Source organism: Lontra canadensis, unplaced genomic scaffold (assembly GCF_010015895.1).
Source record: "Lontra canadensis isolate GAN:19392208 unplaced genomic scaffold, GSC_riverotter_1.0 scaffold4, whole genome shotgun sequence".
Lineage (NCBI taxonomy): Eukaryota > Metazoa > Chordata > Mammalia > Carnivora > Mustelidae > Lontra > Lontra canadensis.
In genome coordinates, this window is record NW_022630998.1 from 52569034 (window position 1) to 52588238 (window position 19205).

The following is a 19205-nucleotide window of genomic DNA, read 5'->3' on the forward strand; positions in this document are numbered from 1 at the left end:
CCCAGTGATAACTGCTTAGTAGGACTACTGTAAGCTTAAAAATCGTTATTTGAAATTAAGGTGACTTGGGGTGAGCGGGTGCCTCAGTCAGTTGGGTTTCAGACCCTTGGTTTTGGCTCAGGTCATGATCTCAGGGTTGGGGTTTGAGCTTCATGCTGGGCTCTGCACTTAGTGTGGAGTCTGCTTGTCCCTCTCCCTCTGCTTCTCCCCTGCACTCTATCTTAAATAAATAATCTTTTAAAAATATTTTAAAATATTGAGCTACAGTAGCAGGACATACATATGCCTGCTGGTTCATAACAATGTACAACTCTGGACCTCATTTCCACATTGCTGAGTGCTATCATAACCACTCCATTAAGTGCCTATTGGATTACCAGTTCTAAAATGGGTCTCTAAACCAGCACACAAAATTACTTCCAAAGCTCCCACTGGTGTAAATGGCAGTATAGTAAATACCATTCTAAGTTTTCCCTTCAAATCTCTCTTAAGCAAACTAATCTCTGCCATAATTTTCTCTGTCTCTAAAGGTATTGAATTCAGCCCTCTTGCGCAGAGTATCCCAATTGTCATCCTTTAAGCCTCCTCCACCCCCTGAACAACCTGAACCTCTGTCTTTGACAAACTGAATCAACTTGGAATTAACTGCTCTTGATCAGCTTCATGAAACACAGATAAGATTGCTCACTTCTTTTATGTTATTACATATAAAGAATACATATGCTCTGTTTTGATACTGTGAGTAGCTCTTCCAGTTCAATGAATATAATCCTCTGAGGAGTTAGGGTAGTCGTAATTGATGACAAATTCCACATTTTCCACTTCTAGCCCTTGAGGCCACATCTGTAGCAATCAGAATAGGAGATTATCCATGTATGAAATAATTAAGAACCCAGTCATGTCCTGTAGACCCTTGTCAGCATGAGTATCAATGGTGGGCCACACATCTCTTCTCATTTTTCTAGTAAGTTCATCACATCTTTTTTGGTTTCAACAAAAACAATGGTTTTATTCTACTCCTCACTCATGATCTCTTCCATTAGATGAGTAAGTTTTTCAACCTTTTCGACATCATGACACATATCCACAATCTGAAGAATGTTGTAGTTTTGCACTCAGTTCTAGTGTACTACACTCTATGAATGTAGTCTTTAAGGAAATCTTCATCAAGCTTACTTCTTTTGGCCAAGTTGCACTCCGCATGAGGGTTTGCCTATCAGGTCTTTTCTAACCCATAATCTTCCTTGTTTGGGTTCGAAGCCGCTAACAAGCATTCTATCTACTTCATTAAAGACGGGTTGATGGTCCTTCTCAGATTGGTTTCCCCACACTCTAAAAAGTCCAACAGTCTTTCAGGTGTTGCAATACAGATTTCCACATCTCTCTCCAAATCACAAATTTGTGATCCCCTGGGAACACCACCAGAGATGCAAGTGGACCTCTAGCCACACACTCTTTATATTCAGCAGCTACTTGCTATAGCTGTTGGACCAGTTTCCAAGTTGGTGCCAGCACCAAGCAAATAGCCCCATCACCGTTCTCTAGGAATGGTTGATGACTGATGTAGACGATAGCACGCAGCAAATAAGGCAATGTTTTCCTACATCCAGTCTATGCTACTCCAACCATATCCAATCCACTTCAAGCAATGGCCATCCTTGGGCTTGAATAACAGTTAAGTTCAGTAAAATTCTGTCTTGCAGTCACATCCATAACATTTCCAGGGAAGTTTGCTTCATAAAGTCAGAACTGGCTTTGGACAGTTGTGACCTCTGTAACTTCCTTACTCCATCTGTACATCTCCATCTCTTATGCTATGCATCTAGCCAAATCAAGCTGTTTTTGATAAAAATTCTCAAGTTTGGGTAGCTCATCAAGATTCCATTTCTTTTTGATTAGTTTTCCCCAGAGTTTCCAAACTGCATTCCAGATAGGGGCCCTGCCCTACCTTCACCCAAATCGAGGTACACCAAAACTAGGGGTTTCTGCAAGAGGATACTGCTCCTTGTTCACTGCCTGTTGACAAAATATTATTTTACAGTGACAGTCATCTTGTAAGTCAGTATTTGAAAAGTTATTATCTCAGTGTCTCTGGCTGAAGACATGGAATGGTATCACACAAAGCCAGATTTGCTCTATGGCCAGCAACTGGAGCAGCTGAGGACAGGACACATAAAGTATCTTAGAGTTCAATCTTCCAGTTATTTGCCAATGACTGGTTCCTACATGGCTGATAAGGTACAATCAAAATCTGAAGGGGAAGCCATGGCATTTAGCAATGAGTGGTGTGGGGATTCAAGGAGGAAGGAGTCCTGAGCCTTTAAGAAAAAAATCTGTAAAATGATGCTAAAGCTCCTTCCAACTCTATAGTTGGTAATGAAGAAGCCGCTCTTACAACCTGAGAAATTAAAGAGGAAATAACTATGATCTATCACCCGGATAAGGGTAAAGAAAAAGAAAAAAAAAAAAAAAGAAAATTAAGACACTTGGACGTTCTAAGCCTTTTTCTTTTAAGGCATATTATTATAATTCATTTACTTTTGGCTACATAAAAATTGAGTTGAGTGTACTAACACTTGTGATAGAAAGGTATCTCAAATTTACCTTTATTTTTGAATAAATCATAGTACATTTATAAAACAGAAATACTGTATAATCATAAAAATCATACTTCCAAAGACTACTTCAGATTAAATTTGAAGAAGCCAAAATCACTGGGCTAATAATGAATGCAAAGTATTAACACAAGGGTAGGCATAAGGTAGATATTTAATAAAAGATACTAATATAAGTATCATCATTACTTTTATAGAAACTGTATACAGTGGTACTCTCTCTTATCCACAGCTTTGCATTCTGTGGTTTTAATTAAGTAATCAAATACAGTATAAAAACAGACAACCTTCTTTCTGACATACTGTCAGAAGGTCAATAGGAATCTAATACTACATCACAGTGATTATGTCATTTACCTCAGTTCACCTCATTACGTAGGCATTTTATCATCTCACGTCACAAAAAGGGTGAATATAGAGTAAGATATTTTTAGAGAGAAAGAGACCACACTCACATAAATTTTATTACAATATATGGTTATAATTTTTCTATTAGTTAGTGTTGTTAATCCCTTATTGTGTCTAATTTATAAATTATATTTTATCAAAGGAATGAATGTTATGTATAGGAAAAAAACATAGTATATATAGGGCTCAGTACTATTTGTGATTTCAGGTATCCACTGGGAATCTTGACACATAACCGTGGGTAAGGCAGAACTAATGTATTTAATCCCACCTTAAAAAAAAACAAAACACCTTTGTATGAGAAAGAAAAATGTTAGAAGAGCTATAGAGTGTTGCAGCTGGCTCTGCGTAAGGTTACAAATGGTTTTAACTTTCCTCTTATCTTTTGCTCAGTTTTCTAGTTTTTCTTCAAGAAAATGACTATGAATTATTTTTCTAAGATCCACCAAAACCATTATTTTCAATCTTTGCCTCTGTTTTAGATTTTAATCAGCTTTTACATGATGATCAACCAAAATATCCTCTAAGGTAAGGATCAATACACAATTCTACTTGAACAGTTACCACAGAACACTTTCTGAACTTTAGAAAGCATTATCATAATAGGAGCTAGAAATTCTAAAAAGGCTGAACTGAAATCCCAGTTGGAGTATTAAATTTCCGTATTTACAAACTTATGCTCTGGCACTCTTTTATAATGAGAGAACAGTACAAGGGCAAGACTAATATACACATGCTTCTTACAGGTCAAATTTAATATACCAGGTTCTTTTGTTATGACTCATGAACGTAAGCTATCATATAGTATACCTATAATAATAAATTACATTAAATTTGAACCAACTCTTGAAAGGTATACTAGAGCAGGATTTTCTTTTATTTCAAAATATTCTAGTCAGTTATAATGACCAGATCACAGTTCTGGTCAAAAATCAAGATTTGGCTAACCAAAAAATAAAAAATAGCCTAGGCAGCCAGTAATGCAGGAATTGTGCTATTTACTCTACTAGCTAAGAAGGCTCTGTTATGATAATTTTATACTTACTCTCTACTACTCCTGGAATTGCTCTATAATGCTGAAACTGGTAAAAGGATTTTTCCAACATGTACTCAGGATTAATTTCTTCTACACGTAGTAAGTTCAAAACCATGTTGTAGGTCAAATGAAAAGCACTATTTAGAGGATCAGCTGAGCCCTAAGGGGAAAAAAAAAAGGTCAATGTGATTTTTTTCAAATAAAATTTACATAGATACCTATTAAACTGCTTAATAATTTAATCCATGTTAAAGAATACTGTACAAATGTATTAAGTTCTTTCTTTTAAATGACCAATACAAAGTAATAAATAATCTTTAGGAAAGTGAAAGGAAAAAGTCCACTAAGTAGCAATAGTACTTGTTAAAATACTGTTTGCCAAGTATGTTTCGCTCTCTGCCTTACTGGCACTTGGTTAAGACTACATTTTCTGGCTCCCTGGTGGGTGGGGCAAATAAATTGTAATGATGTGTCACTTTCTGGGCAGGTATTTAATTGGTGGTGTGAAAAGCTATCTTTTCCCTCCAGCACAGTGACTATTCATGTTCAAGATGCCAGATTCTTCATCATCTTGCAACCTTAAACAAGAGTAAGCAGAACCTCCTCTATAAACCTGCATTGAACAAGTAAGAGAAATAAACCTTTAAGTACCTGAGATTTAGGTTTGTTACTGTAACATAACCTAGCCTGTGCTGACAGAGTATACACTAAATTCATTTCAGAAAGATATTTAGATAAAAATTAGCACCTTAGGGGCGCCTGGGTGGCTCAGTGGGTTAAGCCGCTGCCTTCAGCTCAGGTCATGATCTCAGGGTCCTGGGATCGAGTCCCGCATCGGGCTCTCTGCTCAGCAAGAAGCCTGCTTCCCTCTCTCTCTCTCTCTGCCTGACTCTCCGTCTACTTGTGATCTCTGTCTGTCAAATAAATAAATAAAATCTTAAAAAAAAAAAAATTAGCACCTTAAAACTCAGCTGCCTGGAGTGACATAAAACAGAAGTATTCCCCACCCTACCAATTTACAGATCATTTTTTGTCTACATATCTTAGTCTCTTAACTCAGACAAAAGACCCCTGTGCACAAAGCATCCCCTGCTGAGAACCAAAACTACCCCCTGGAGGGAGGACTTCCTTGAGCTAGTAAGACTCCACTGATAACTAATCCCAAAAGGATGAATAACTTGACCAGCAATGCCCACCTGCACATATCCAGGGAACTTTGTCCCACATTTTCCTTACAGAAACTTGTGAAGTATTTTTGGCACTTTGGAGACAATCTTTGAAACGCTAGTCCTCTATCTTCCTGGTATTGGCCTGACTAAAATAAATTCCTTTTTTGGTTCACCACCCCTTGTTTCTCTTTAAAACAAGCCTTCAGTGAGTGGCTAAACCTGCTGTTTGGGACCCCAGAGCCAGCTGCTCTTGGACCTCTATGCCCCACATACAATAGGAGAATTAACTAAATTCTTGGGAGATGCATACTGAAATATTTAAAGTGAATTATCAAAAAGTATGCTTATGTATTTGTAAATGGCACAGTAAAATGCAAAAAATAGCCTTAGGGTGGTCAGGGGCTCTTAAATTGAGTTTCACAGACCAATCTAATAGCATAATTCTAAATGTTCACACATAGGATTTTATGAGGAGAGCTTTCATCAAACTCTTAAATGAAAGTACTCCTTAACTCCTGAAAAATTAAGAGCCATTCACCTTAGGGGCCTGTTACTAAGTCCCTAAAATTGATGTTTATGAACTTTCCTTGAAAATAAGGCCAAAGGGGGATGTGAAGTTAGTATGAAAACCAAATTCTTGGAGGAGAGAGGAATTTAAAGACAACTTCAGCTATTTTACAATTTTGCAAACAAACACACCCCTTACTTTTCTGTTATTTTTTTGTACTATTACCTCCTCTCAGAAATTTGGGGCTTCAATATTATCAGTGTTTATTTCTAAGCTCAAGCTCTGCTTCTGTGTTCTTGATCGCTATAGAATACACCTCCGAATTCTTGATTACCTGAAACTCAACCTGGCATTTTGACACTGTAACTAAGTGAGCCCAAGATAGTTCCACCCTACAACTACTGTCTTGGTATAATTATTAAAAGCACCTTTTCCACACCTACAGTAACCTAATTTGGGTGATAAATAGTAATAATAGGGTTACACTATCTAAAACAAAATTTATCTCTCTTACTCTTTTCCATTCTTGAGTTTTACCCTTACAAAGATTAATGTTTAGTGACATTACTGATTTTGTAACCGGCTAACCCCCAAGCCCTAACCTTCACTGCTTACCTACTTATACTCTATCACCTCTGTCCCACAGTCTTCCTTAGCTCTTCCTTCTAGCTGATCTCTTAAGCGAGGCAAAAGACCTCAAGGCATAACATCCTGTGACGGAAACCAAAAACTAACCCCTCAAGCAGTAACTGCCCCGATGAGGAGCTCTCAGACCATCCGGCCAGTTTGAATTCAATCCCAGACATTCATGGGCACAGATGAACCAGAGAAGGACTAACAGTTACTTTAGCTCATTTTAACACTAAGATCTCTCTGCCCAAGGAAGAACACAAGCCTTGTTTATGTAACATACAATGTATATACAGGCAATGTTTCATTAAGGTGCGTGCTTATGCCTACTTCCATACACGATGACAAAGCTAAATACTCATCCTAACCCTAAATAAAAGGAATCCATTCACCTTTGCTCAGGGAATCACAACTTTGGAAGTTGTTCCGTGATCTCCTTATTTGTTGCAAATAAAATCCTTTGTGTGAAAATTACACCTGATTTAATGTCTATGGCTCTGCAAGGGGTAAACTTATGAGAGTTCAATTTTAATTTGATTAATGAGCAATGAAATTACCACTTAAATTATAATTTAGGAGGCTTTTCTTTCTTCTGCTTTATCCCTTTTTAAAATTTTAATCAACTGGCGGTTGCAGATTATTTCCTCAGTATATCTTAGATCAGTTCTTTTGTTTCTTTACCACTGCCATCACCTATTTCAAAGTTTCATCAAATCTGGTCTAGATCACTTCAGCTCTGGAAATCAAAATCCAACCCCTACTCTTACCCCCAACCGTTCAGAGCTTGCAGCAAGATCGATTTCCTCCATAAAGCCTTAAATCACAATCATCTAGTCTAAAATTATCCCAGATTTTCCCAAATTGGAGTTACTAGATACTGAGCCATTGAGCCATATGTTTGTTGCTCCTTGTTCACTTTCTGTTCTATATAAGTATGTAAATAGATTCCCCAAGTTTAAAAATGACCATATCTACTACGTATGTGCCAATCACTGTACTAATACTTAAATAAATTTTTAGTTCACAATATTCCTAGCAAAACTGATTTACTGTTTTAATTTGAAACAAGAAACAGGTTCAGAGATGTGAAGAGACCTGCCCAGGCTAAAGAGGTAAGAGATAAATTTCACAGCATATCTGGGCTAAAGTTCTTCCAGAGGGCAAATTCAAAATGTAATTTATTTCACATCGCTGTTTCTCAATATTCACATTACTAAAATTATAGGAACCCTCAAATGTTGACCAAGTACTTCTCAACTTTTTATATATTTAATTTCATCAGCCAAATTATAAAATTTTTAAATGATATATCAACAGAATGCTTAAAAAAGGGTCACCTAAAATTTAACTTGGAACAAAACTCAGCCATTGCTAAGATTTTAAACGTAAGCTTCATTCTAGAAAAACTTTTAAGGTTTCTTTTAGTTGTCAAGTTGTTCAGCTAGTAAGAGAGAGTTATACAGATCAATTTTCCAAAGAAAATCTGTATTACTACCCTTTGAATGCTATTCTACTTCTAATGAAGTTTTAGATATATGGTTCGTTCAGGTGAGCAGTTTAAAAAACTGCCAGTCTAAGTATTTTTGCATTTTAAACTGTTATAATAGAAGACAGAAGAATTATGGACAAATGTGGGTCTTCTTACTTCTCCAAAAAAAAAGTCTAGATAAAGACTGGTGAATACATCTTTTATTCTTTAAGAGATCAGTTAAGAGATCGTTTACATCTCTTTTATTCAGTTAAAAGATCCTTTACATCTCTCCAGTATTATCAGAAGAAATATGCCTTCCAGTATACTGCCCATATTTTCAAAAGAATGTAAAACCATCACAGTACTTTGAGGAAATGTCATTACTTGTTTTATCAAAGTAAACCTGTTTCTATAATTCCTGAAATGATTAAATAAACTTAATGGTTTCTTACAGGGAATGAAGTGCTACTTCTAAGAGACTATACAGGCTTTCTGCTTCTAGAGAGTTGTGTGTTCATTTCAACCTGAACTATATTCTTACTGGCTAAGGAAAATAAAACTTACTTGAAGGAAAATAGTTTTGACTTTCCCGTTTTTCTAAAAGCCTTTGGAACTTTAGGAAGAATATACCTTTTCTCTCAAAGTTAGTTCTGTCCTGTACTCAAGATGATTAGTTCATATGGTGTATTAAGAAATATGTCAAAAGAACAAAGTGCTGTCAAGCCAAATTTGGTTTGAGCCAGTAAATGAAAAATCTATTTGCATGAGGTACTGAGAAGTAGCAACATATGGTGGTTAGAAGCATGCATTCTGACACCAGACTGCATGACTTTAAAATCAGGATTTGTCATTTAACAACAATATGATTTTAGAAAAATTCTTTAACTTCTGTACGTCTTATTTATTTATAAAACTGGGATAGTAATAGTAATTATTTCAAAGCCCAAGACATGTTGAATATTTGATAACTATTAGTTGTTATTTTTCTGAATAAGGTGCCTACAAATTCTGTAGTGACAGTGAAACTACCTGAAAAAATTCCAGAGAACAAAAAAAGTAGTGCAGTTAGTCTCAATAAAAGAAATGCATCTAGAAACAAAGAAATATAGATACACACATATTTGCTTATATAACTGCAGTATCATCAACAGGCAGGTACTATATCCTTTAAACAAGTCAAACCATGCAGCATTCAAAGTGAAAGGCCCCATTTTCACACTCACTAGGATGATGATTATAAATCAAAAGGACAGAAATAACAAGCATTAGCTAGAACACAGGGAAATGAAAACCCTCATACATTGCTGATGCGAATGTAAAATGGTATACAGCTGATGATGAGAAGCAGTCTGGTAGGTCCTCAAAAGGTTACACATAGAATTATGTATGACCCAGCAATTTCACTCATAGGCATATACCCAAAATAATATGTTTACATAAAAACTTGTAAAGAAATAATCATAGCAGCATCATTCACAACAGCCAAGATGTATAAATAACCTAAATATATATCTGCTGATAGATGGATAAATAACTTGTAATATATCCATACAACAGAGCAATATTCATAAATAAAAAGGAATGAAGTGCTGATACGTATTACAAATATGAACCTTGAAAATATTAGGCTAAAAAAAAAGCCAGATACAAAAGATTGTATATTATCTGACTAAATTTATATGAAATGCCTAAAATAGGCAAATCTATGGAGAGAAAGAGATTAGTGGTTTGTCTAGGGCTTTCGGGAAAGAGAAGAGTTAGGAAAGAAATGGGGAGTGATAGTTAATGGATATAAAGTTCCTTTTTGGGCTGATAAAAATGTTCCAAAATTGATTGTAATGATGGTGGCAAACCTCTGTGAATTTATTAGCAACCATGAAAATGGGTGAACTGTATGTAATATGAATTCCATCCAAATAAAGCTGTTCTTAAAAATTCATTTAAGGGGCGCCTGGGTGGCTCAGTGGGTTAAAGCCTCTACCTTTGGCTCGGGTCATGATCCCAGGGTCCTGGGATCAAGCCCCACATCGGGCTCTCTGCTCAGCGGGGAGCCTGCTTCCTCCTCTCTGTGTCTCTGCCTGCCTCTCTGCCTACTTGTGATCTCTGTCAAATAAATAAATAAAATCAAGAAATGATGGAGAAATCGGAATCCTTGCACACTGATGGTCAGAAAGGAAAATGGTATAGTCACTATGGAAAACAGTATGGATATTTCACAAAAATTGAAAAAAAAAAACCAAAAACTACACATGATCTGGCAATTCTACTTCTGGGTATTTACCCAAAAGTATAAAAACCAAGACACTAGACAGATAATAACACTCCTATGTTTAGCGCAGTTCTAGTCACATAGCCAAGATGTGGAAACAGTAGAAACAACCTAAATGTTCATCAGTAGGTGAAGGATTAAAAAATATATATATATGGTACATACACAATGGAATACAATTCAACCTTAAAGAAAATTCTGCAATATGTGACAACATGAACTTTGAGGACATTATGGTAAGTGAAATAAACCAGTCACAGAAAAACTGAATACTGTGTGATTCCACTTACATCAATTTTATAAAATAGTCAAATTCAAGGAATCAAAGATTAGATTGGTGGTTGCCAGAGACTGAAGAGGAATATAAAAGGCTAGTTACTAATTAAAGGTCGTAAAGTCTTAGTCAAGCAAGATAAATAAGCTCCAGAGATATGATGTATGACATTGTACCTACAGTCAACAATAACATATTTTATAATTTTAAAAAATCTGTTGAGGGTTGATCTCATGTTAACTGTTCTTACCACAATGAAATTTTTAAAATAAAAGCCAATAGAACTTTTGCACTTAACAGGTACATATACATTCAGAAATGTCAAGTAAATATAATGAAATATCTGTACTAAAGAAACCAGATGCTGTCATTAAAATATTACCTCCTACTATTGGCAACCTAATTCTACTTTTTCCATACATAGAGCACAAGGAAAGAAAAACAGGGTTTATTATATCTGGCACGATTTGAAGACTAAAAATACCAATTTTCAATCTTGTATCATTTTCTTCACATGAACACTTAAAAATAGCTTTCCAAGTGTTAATCTTTAAAAGTGAAAATAAGACACCATATGATCATTATGATTATGTACAGATAAGCTTCATCGTTGCTCACATTAACCACGTATTTTAAAAAAGAAACTTTTACTTTGCTTTAGCATACCAGACTTCCCACAACCATATCTCACATTCTCCATCAGTTCCCAAGTTTCTGAAACTAAAAACAGTCTGTTTCAGAGATACTGACCTATATATGACTTAACATGTTTTAGAGCTCTTAGCTAATGATTTGGCACTTAATTTTGTATTTTTAATTGATTTTTTTAGAAGATTTTATTTATTTATTTGAGAGAGACAGAGCACGAGCAGGGCTGAGAGGGAGGGGGAGAAGCAGACTCCCTGCTGAACATGGAGCCCGATGTAGGACTCAATCCCAGAACCCTGGAATCATGACCCGAGCTGAAGGCAGACACCTAACCAACTGAGTCACCCAGGCAATTTCTAATTAATGTTAAGTTTCCCATCTTACTAGGAGTTTTCTCTAGGAATTTGTTTTAAAAACTTCTTACTGCATGGAGAAGGAGAAAGAAAGCAACCAGGCCTAACTTCCCTGAAAAGCTCTCCAAAACAAAACAAAAATAAAACCCTTAAAACAATCTGAAAGACAAGTATTAAACAAGTAAAATGAATAGGCTAATTTGAAATAAAGCTTAAAAATTTAAATTAACTTGGGGCACCTGATGGCTCAGTGGGTTAAAGACTCTGCCTTCGGCTCAGGTCATGATCTCAGGGTCCTGGGATGGAGCCCTGCATCAGGCTCTCTGCTCAGCAGGGAGCCTGCTTCCCCCCACCCCTTCTGCCTACTTGTGATCGCTCTCTGTCAAATAAAATCTTAAAAAAAAAAAATTAAATTAACTTATTGGGGTATTTACGATCCATCAATAGGCAGTATTAAAATGGTAGACTGTAGAATTAATTAAGCTATATGGGCTTGCAAGGGTGGGGAAGGTAACTGCCCAAAACACGGATACCATGTGCCCTACTTCCTGTTATGATAGCTGAAGAGCAATCTTCAGTAGAGAAGGCAGTTACAGAGATTATCTCAAATTTGGAGGGCAAAGTAGACATTTCTGCCCTCTCTGAGAATCTTTACATGTCCTTCATCACATGAGTTACACCTCACTTATTAGAACAGAAAGTAGGGTACAAAATATCAGCACTTTGTGCAGTTACCCTCTTCTACCTTTCAAGCCTAAATAGTTTAGTAAATTCACTCATCTACTTAGAAAGGTATCTGAAATCACAAAACTAATTTCAAAGTGGCTCCTGAAATATGTTTCTCAAATTGCTGGAGAGAGCAGAATCTTAACTTGGTTACCTTAAGTAACTGTTTTCCGATTGTTGGGCTCATCTTTTCATCCACCATAAGAATTACAATTCCTCTATCATCCATTCCCCGCCTTCCAGCTCGACCAGACATCTGAATGTATTCACCAGAAGAAATCTGGGTGAACATAATTAAAAATCCAGAGTTTAGGAGAAAACCTGGTGAAAAATATATTCTTAAATTTTTATCACAAAATACATAAGCACAAGTTATGTATTCCAAAAAAGAAAATATGACTAAAACCATCAACTTTTAGGGGATTAAGTAAAAACACAAAAATGCAATACACTTAAAATAATGTTATAAAACAAAATTTTAGCTCCAAAATGATCATATACACCAAAGGTACAGGGAAAGAATGTTAATTCACTGACATAAAATATCTTTGAGCCAGACGTTGTGGAAAACAGTAAAGTCTAAAAGAAAGCAAAGAAGGAGTCAAACTCTATAAAATACCAATTCTGACTTGATCATAATAGACTTTCTTATCCTGCAAAATGAAATGAATATAAAATAAACATTTTTTTAATTTTTAAAGTACAATTCTCTTGTTTTCTTGGTATACATCCCTGGAGTTCAGTAGAGACCATTCATCGTTAAGAAGAACGTAGTCAAAAAAGATTAGTAAGCCTTTTCAGGGTGACATTCGCCAATGAGACACTGGGCAGTTTTATCTGAAAGTGCTTCTGTACTATTCGGTGATGGAAAGGGTCTACAGTTCTCAGATTCCCAAAACATACCTGACAGAAGAAGGTATGTTTAAGCTATAAGGATGCATATTACTGATAGCATCAAAAACAGACTTAACAACCTGGGAGAAACAAAGGCACAAGAAAAAACAACAAAGCTAAACAACAAAGCTAAAAAAGATCTGAAAAGAACATTTCAAAAAGGCAATGCAACAGAACCTCAACAGGGCCCAAGGGCATCATTACAACATTATGGGACGTTATGGTTTTTAAGTTTAATAATATGATAACTGAATCATCAAGAAAAAATTGCTTTCTTAAGTTCAATTATCCACTATACTAGGCAGACTTACTTCTGTGGTTCTCAGGATGCCAAGAAGTATGTAAAGTCACAAAAGACTTATTTTCTTATGGCATCAATTTTATTCAGAAAATTAAGTAATTTTAAACCAACAGATAACATAAAGATTTTTTTTTTGAAGATTTTAATCTATTTATTTGACAGAGAGAGGGAACACAAGCAGGGGGAGCAGGAGAGGGAGAAGCAGGAGCCTCGCTGAGTAGGCAGCCCGATGTGGGGCTCGATCCCAGGACCCTGGGATCATGACCTGAGCTGAAGGCAGATGCTTAAGGACTAAGCCACCCAGGGGCCCAACATAAAGATTTTTTAAATTTACAGTATTTTAAAATGTAAAACCTGAAACTATTAACTGTGTTTTAAACAGGAATCACATTCTACATGAATTAAATTATTAAAAGTTCATTTTTTAAAAAATTTTATTTATTTGAGAAAAAGAGAGTAAGAGAGAGAGGGCATGAGAGGGGAAAGGGTCAGAGGGAGCAGCAGACTCCCAGCCAAGCAGGGAGCCCGATGTGGGACTTGATCTGGGGACTCCAGGATCATGACCTGAGCTGAAGGCAGTCGCTTAACCAACTGAGCCATCCAGGCCCCTAAAAGTTCAATTTTAGAAAGTTATAGGTTACAGAAAATTTTTGAAGATTGTAAAAATTTCTAAAGACAAATGGCAACTGCCTCACTATATTTGTATTTCTCTTTTGTACAGCAACCAAAACATTTTAAAATAAAGCAAATCAAGAAAAAATGCTTTGCCTTTACAATTCTACCATGAGGGCTTTTCAGTGTTTTGATTATTAGTAATTACTGCCAGCAACTTCTGTGTGTATGAAAGAATCACCACTTTCAAGGATTAGATTAACTGCAGAATAGCTGGCTACTTAAAAATGTCTCCCAAATACCAGTTTACCTGAGTCTTTGCCTTGTCATGGATAAAGTAGAAATTTACTTGCTTTTCACCCCTGTGAAGCTCCACTGTCAACCTAGTAAATACCCATGTGCAGTTGTTTCTCAGTTTGAGGACGGCTTTCTCTAATGAAGCCTTCCATGACCGCTCTTATTTAAGTGACTCTTTTTTTATGCTTTATCCTTCTGTACATACTTCTCAGAATCCATAATACAACATTCTATTGCACATCTGTCAATTTTCATCTGCTGCTAAGTTTCTTTAGAGATTGGGTTTAACAAAGTTTAAATTTGGTAATGTTACTGAATCTCTGGATTAAGAATTTACTTTCTACCCAAAGTCACCATTTTACCTGCAATTACAACTTTCTCTCCTTCCTTCTGCCTTAGAAAAAACATTATGTGTGAACCTGTTAGAACTTCTATTTTAAACCTGAAAGATAAAATAGCTGCAACTGGAGCCAATGTAGATTTGGTGCCTTAAATACCCTAAACTTTAAGAAATGAACATTCTAGATATATTTAAAATACTTTAAAGCATTCATAAATCATGAAATGAACATTCTAGATATATTTAAAATACATAAAGCACTCATAAATCATCTACACACTTAACCCTCATCATCAAGTATTTTACCGAGGGAGATTTTTGTTTTTAGGTTAGCCAAGAAACAAAACAAAACAAAACAAAACAAAAAACCCCAAACCCGAACAGATAGAAATGACGGCTCTGAAGTTAAACCTTGATGAACTTGTTTATTGATTCACGTGTAAGTTCCTCAGTACTTAGAATTGAAAATCTCAAAGATTACGTAAGCCCAAATCACCTTAGGTAAAACAAGTAAAGATAAAAATTATTCCAATTATAGTAATTATTTTACTTACCCATCGGAAATCTTTCCCATCGAATTTCCGGGCATTTGTAAATAAAACAGTTCTAGCTGGCATATTAATTCCCATAGCAAAAGTCTCTGTGGCAAATAAGGCCTAAATAATTGAGAAATATGATTAAACATGTATTTTATTAAGCTGAAAAACTAGTTTTGTAATTTTCAAATATAAACATTAATTTTTAAATCAGTTGTTAATGAAACAATGCAAAAATAAGACAACATGCTAGTTTCAGAAGTAATTCAGTATTTATATATAAAACTACCAAATAATATCTAATGTCCCTTGTATCCCAGAAATTTTTTAATTCTGGGAAAATAGTTTTTTTAAATTCCAGTGGTGGTAACTTAAAGAGGATCTAATGTGCAAAGCATGAAGCTGCAGATTACTTTTCTAAACACTGAAAGTTACATTTCCTGCCTTTTTGACTGATGATACAACAGTTTTGGAGCTACCCTCAGGGTCTCTGAGGGGAGAACAGAATCAGTGGTTAAGCTCACTGTTAAGATCTTACCAACAAGAAATTGACTACACAAATAACTGGCTTAAGCACACAAAGGTGTAAATATATACAAATAAAATAAGTGAAGTACTGTTAATCTAAATTTTCACTAGTAGGGAAGAAGATAAAAACATCTTTTATTTCATCAACTCAATAAAAAGCTATTCACCTACTAAAAAGAATGAAAAAGTTACACATATGACAAAACTGGATAATAACATGGGTAGTATAATTTTTTTCTTTACAAAGTAAGTCAAGAATTATTTGTATGTTTGCTAGTGGGTACTCCTGAGAAATGAAAAGGAATGACGGTCTTTCATCTTTTACTTTATTTACAATCATTCTATTTGACTTTTACCACCACCAAGTATCATTTACGTTTTTAAGAAAAGATTCTTTAAAATGAGCCTCAACAATCATCTACAAAGGAACTCCAAGAGGGCCTTACCAGGACCTAGGTAGAAAGTCACTACTGACCAATTCTTGATCTAAAATATCTCAAGTATGTTCTTTAAAATGAGTAAACTTCTTTTAAATATTCTATTTAGTGCTCAGATTCTCATGATAAATCTCTGATTTTTAATATTTTAACCTGATTTTAAATAAAATCATTTATAAATCATACATAGGCTTAAGACTACATTCTGAAGTTGTTTCTGATTTTTAATACCCCATTTCTGAGTACGGCTATCAACATAAACTTCAAAATTATATTAGATTCTCTGTAGTTTGAATTAGCACATCCTAAAGAAACCTCTTTTTTATAACTACCAGCAATTCTCCTTGTCTTCTCTAATCATTTTATTCTGTATATAGATGAGTCCACTCATAGAATCAACTCCACTTTTGAAAACTAAATAGCACCTTCTGCAAAATTCCACACTGTGTAGTGTTAGCATTTCTTACTTTTATTACTGGAAAGGAAACCAATGATATTTTACCTATAGCCCAAAATGTATGAAGTAATAACACGATACATAAAAATCAAATTGTTGGGCACCTAGCTGGCTTGGACGATAAAACATGCACCTCTTAACCTCAGGGTTGTGAGTTCATAGGCCATATTGCGTGTGGAGCCTATTTTAAAAAAATAACAATAATAATAACTTTCAAACTATTCATACAAAACAACTCAAAGGCATAATAAATAAAATCATACCTTTATTAATCCTTCAGAAAAGAGAATTTCTATAGTTTCTTTCAAAATAGGAAGTAAACCGCCATGATGAATACCAATTCCTCGCTTCAAGAGAGGAAGTACATGTTCAACCTGTGATTGAAATATTTTTCAGTGATGTACGAAAAAGGAAAATAGAGTATGTTAAATTAACCAAATTAAGAAAAAATGGGCAATGAAAAGCTGTTTAAAGGCATGTTATAACTTTTCAGAATAAAAGCCAAATCCAAACCCGTATTCCCACAGATTAACCAAAACTCAATTCTGCCCTAGCTTTCCTTAATATGAAAAATATACTTTAAATAAAATTCATATATGCACTTCTGCCTCAAATTTTCCAGCATCACTTCATCTTGGCAACTACTAAAAGAAATGAGGACAAAGTATACATCTGCACAAAATAATATTAACCAGCTCCAACTAAAAATAAGCAAGTATAAAGCATACTTAACATAAATATGTACTTCGTCTAAAAACAAATGAATTACTGAAGATTTCATCCTCATTAACACTTCACTAAATGCAATTACATGTCTACTATTAGTTTTTATAGAAAACTAGGATAATAAAGATATATAAAGACATGCCTTAGCTCTCAAATACTACTAATTCAGCTGGGAAGAAAAATTACAAGAAGATCTTTTAAGTTAAACAGTATTTTAGGGTGCCTGGGTGGATCTGCCATTAAGCATCTGCCTTCAGCTCAGGTCATGATCCCAGGGTCCTGGGACTGAGCCCCGAGTTAGGCTTCCTGTTTAGCAGGAAGCCTGCTTCTCCCTCTCCCACTCCCCCTACTTGTGTTCCCTCTCTCGCTCACTCTCACTGTGTGAAATAAATAAATAAAAACCTTAGAAAAAAATTTAGACAGTATTTTAAACACTGAGAAGCAGGGGTGCCTGGGTGGCTCAGTCAGTTAGGCACATGCCTTGGGCTCAGGTCATGATCCCAGGGTCCTGGGATCCAGCCCCATATCCCACTCTCTGCTCAGCAGGGAGCTTGCTTCTCCCTCTCCCTCCACTGTTGCCTGTTTGTGCTTGCTCTCTCTCTGTCAAATAAATAAGTAAATAAATAAAATCTTTAAAAAAAAATAAAAAAACACTGAGAAACACGCTATTATCTTTTTATCATAAATTCTTTACATATGAGAGTAATCATTTGGAAGCAGAATATAATCTCTCAACTTGCTTTTCACAAAACAAAATTTTCATGTCTTAGGTCACATTACAGGAGTCCTCAGGTTTGGATGCACATTAGCATCATCTGGAGAGCTTCTGAAAGATTCTAATGACCACAAAACACATCTGACCAATTAAATCAGAACCTCTGGGAGTGGCATCCAGTCATCAGTGTATTTTAGAAATCCCCAAGCAATTCTAATAGTCGAAGAAAAAAATTCTCTGAAGTAAAAGTAGAGTAGACATTAAATTCCTCACTGAACACAGAATTTTCATTAGATGTTTTGTTTGGCACACTTATGAATTGAGAAATTTAGTAACTCTGGGGTGCCTGGGTGGCTCAGACAGTTGAGCATCTGACTTTTTTCAAAGACTTTATTTATTTATTTGAGAGAGAAGGGGAGAGCGCACAAGCAGAGGGAAAAGGCAGAGAAGGAGAAGCAGATTCTCCATTGAGCAGGGAACTTGACATGGAACTGGATCCCTGGACCCTATGTCAGGCACTGAGCGTGGAGCCTGATTGGGGTTCTGTTTCCCTGTCCCTCAGCTCCTCCCCTGCTCATACACACACTCTCTCTCTCTTTAAAAAAAAAAAAAGAAAAGAAAAGAAAAAAGAAATTTAGTGACTTAAAAATATTTACTAAGTGTGTAAACAATGCAATATGTAGTAACAAAACCAAGAAAGGCAAGTAAAAATAGGCTATCACACTTAATATCCACATTTTACTTAGTGACACTAAACACAAACCTGAGGGAGTTTTTTATCCTCATCAGACAAGCAGTCTATGGCATTACTGAATACTTCTTCAACCATCTTCTTTTCCTCATCTAAGAAAAAATTCAAAGGTACATAAATATCTAAGTCAATCAGTGATACACCAAACTTTACAGATTTCCAAGAGAATAGGTTTATAAAGAATAAAAGTAAAGTATTTAATACAGAAGACAAAAGTAGATAAAAATTACTATTTAATAAAATTCACTGCCTTTCAAAATGTATCTAACAGAATTGATCCACAAATAAAAGTACTATCTTATAAAATTAACAAAAACTACACTAAGTGCCATATATCTAAGTCTTAAAATTATAGATCCCAGTGATAATTTATACCCGTTATTGAGGAAAATGAGATTTATAGCAAATAATAGAGGCTGCTATTATTAACTGTTAGTGGAGCAAAGCCAAAGTCTATGCCCTTAACTATTATACTGCCTTACTGTACAATGTCTATTTAATAAT

The 19205-nt window shown here is 35.3% G+C and overlaps 1 protein-coding gene and 1 pseudogene across 2 annotated transcripts in view; both read right to left on the reverse strand.

Annotated features, from left to right (window-relative positions):
- The window catches only part of MTREX (Mtr4 exosome RNA helicase), a 111146-nt gene that overhangs the window by 61746 nt on the left and 30195 nt on the right, over nucleotides 1-19205 (reverse strand). For both annotated transcript variants that reach the window (XR_004381753.1, XM_032850489.1), the window contains exons 12-16: nucleotides 18714-18793; nucleotides 16773-16883; nucleotides 15106-15207; nucleotides 12262-12387; nucleotides 4069-4219 (exon numbers count right to left, since the gene is read on the reverse strand). Coding sequence is in view for 1 of the 2 variants with exons in the window: in XM_032850489.1 (XP_032706380.1) it covers nucleotides 4069-4219; nucleotides 12262-12387; nucleotides 15106-15207; nucleotides 16773-16883; nucleotides 18714-18793 (570 nt within the window). In the remaining variant the exon portion in view is untranslated. The remainder of the gene's footprint in view (nucleotides 1-4068; nucleotides 4220-12261; nucleotides 12388-15105; nucleotides 15208-16772; nucleotides 16884-18713; nucleotides 18794-19205) is intronic.
- On the reverse strand, nucleotides 565-1925 carry LOC116863626 (annotated as a pseudogene).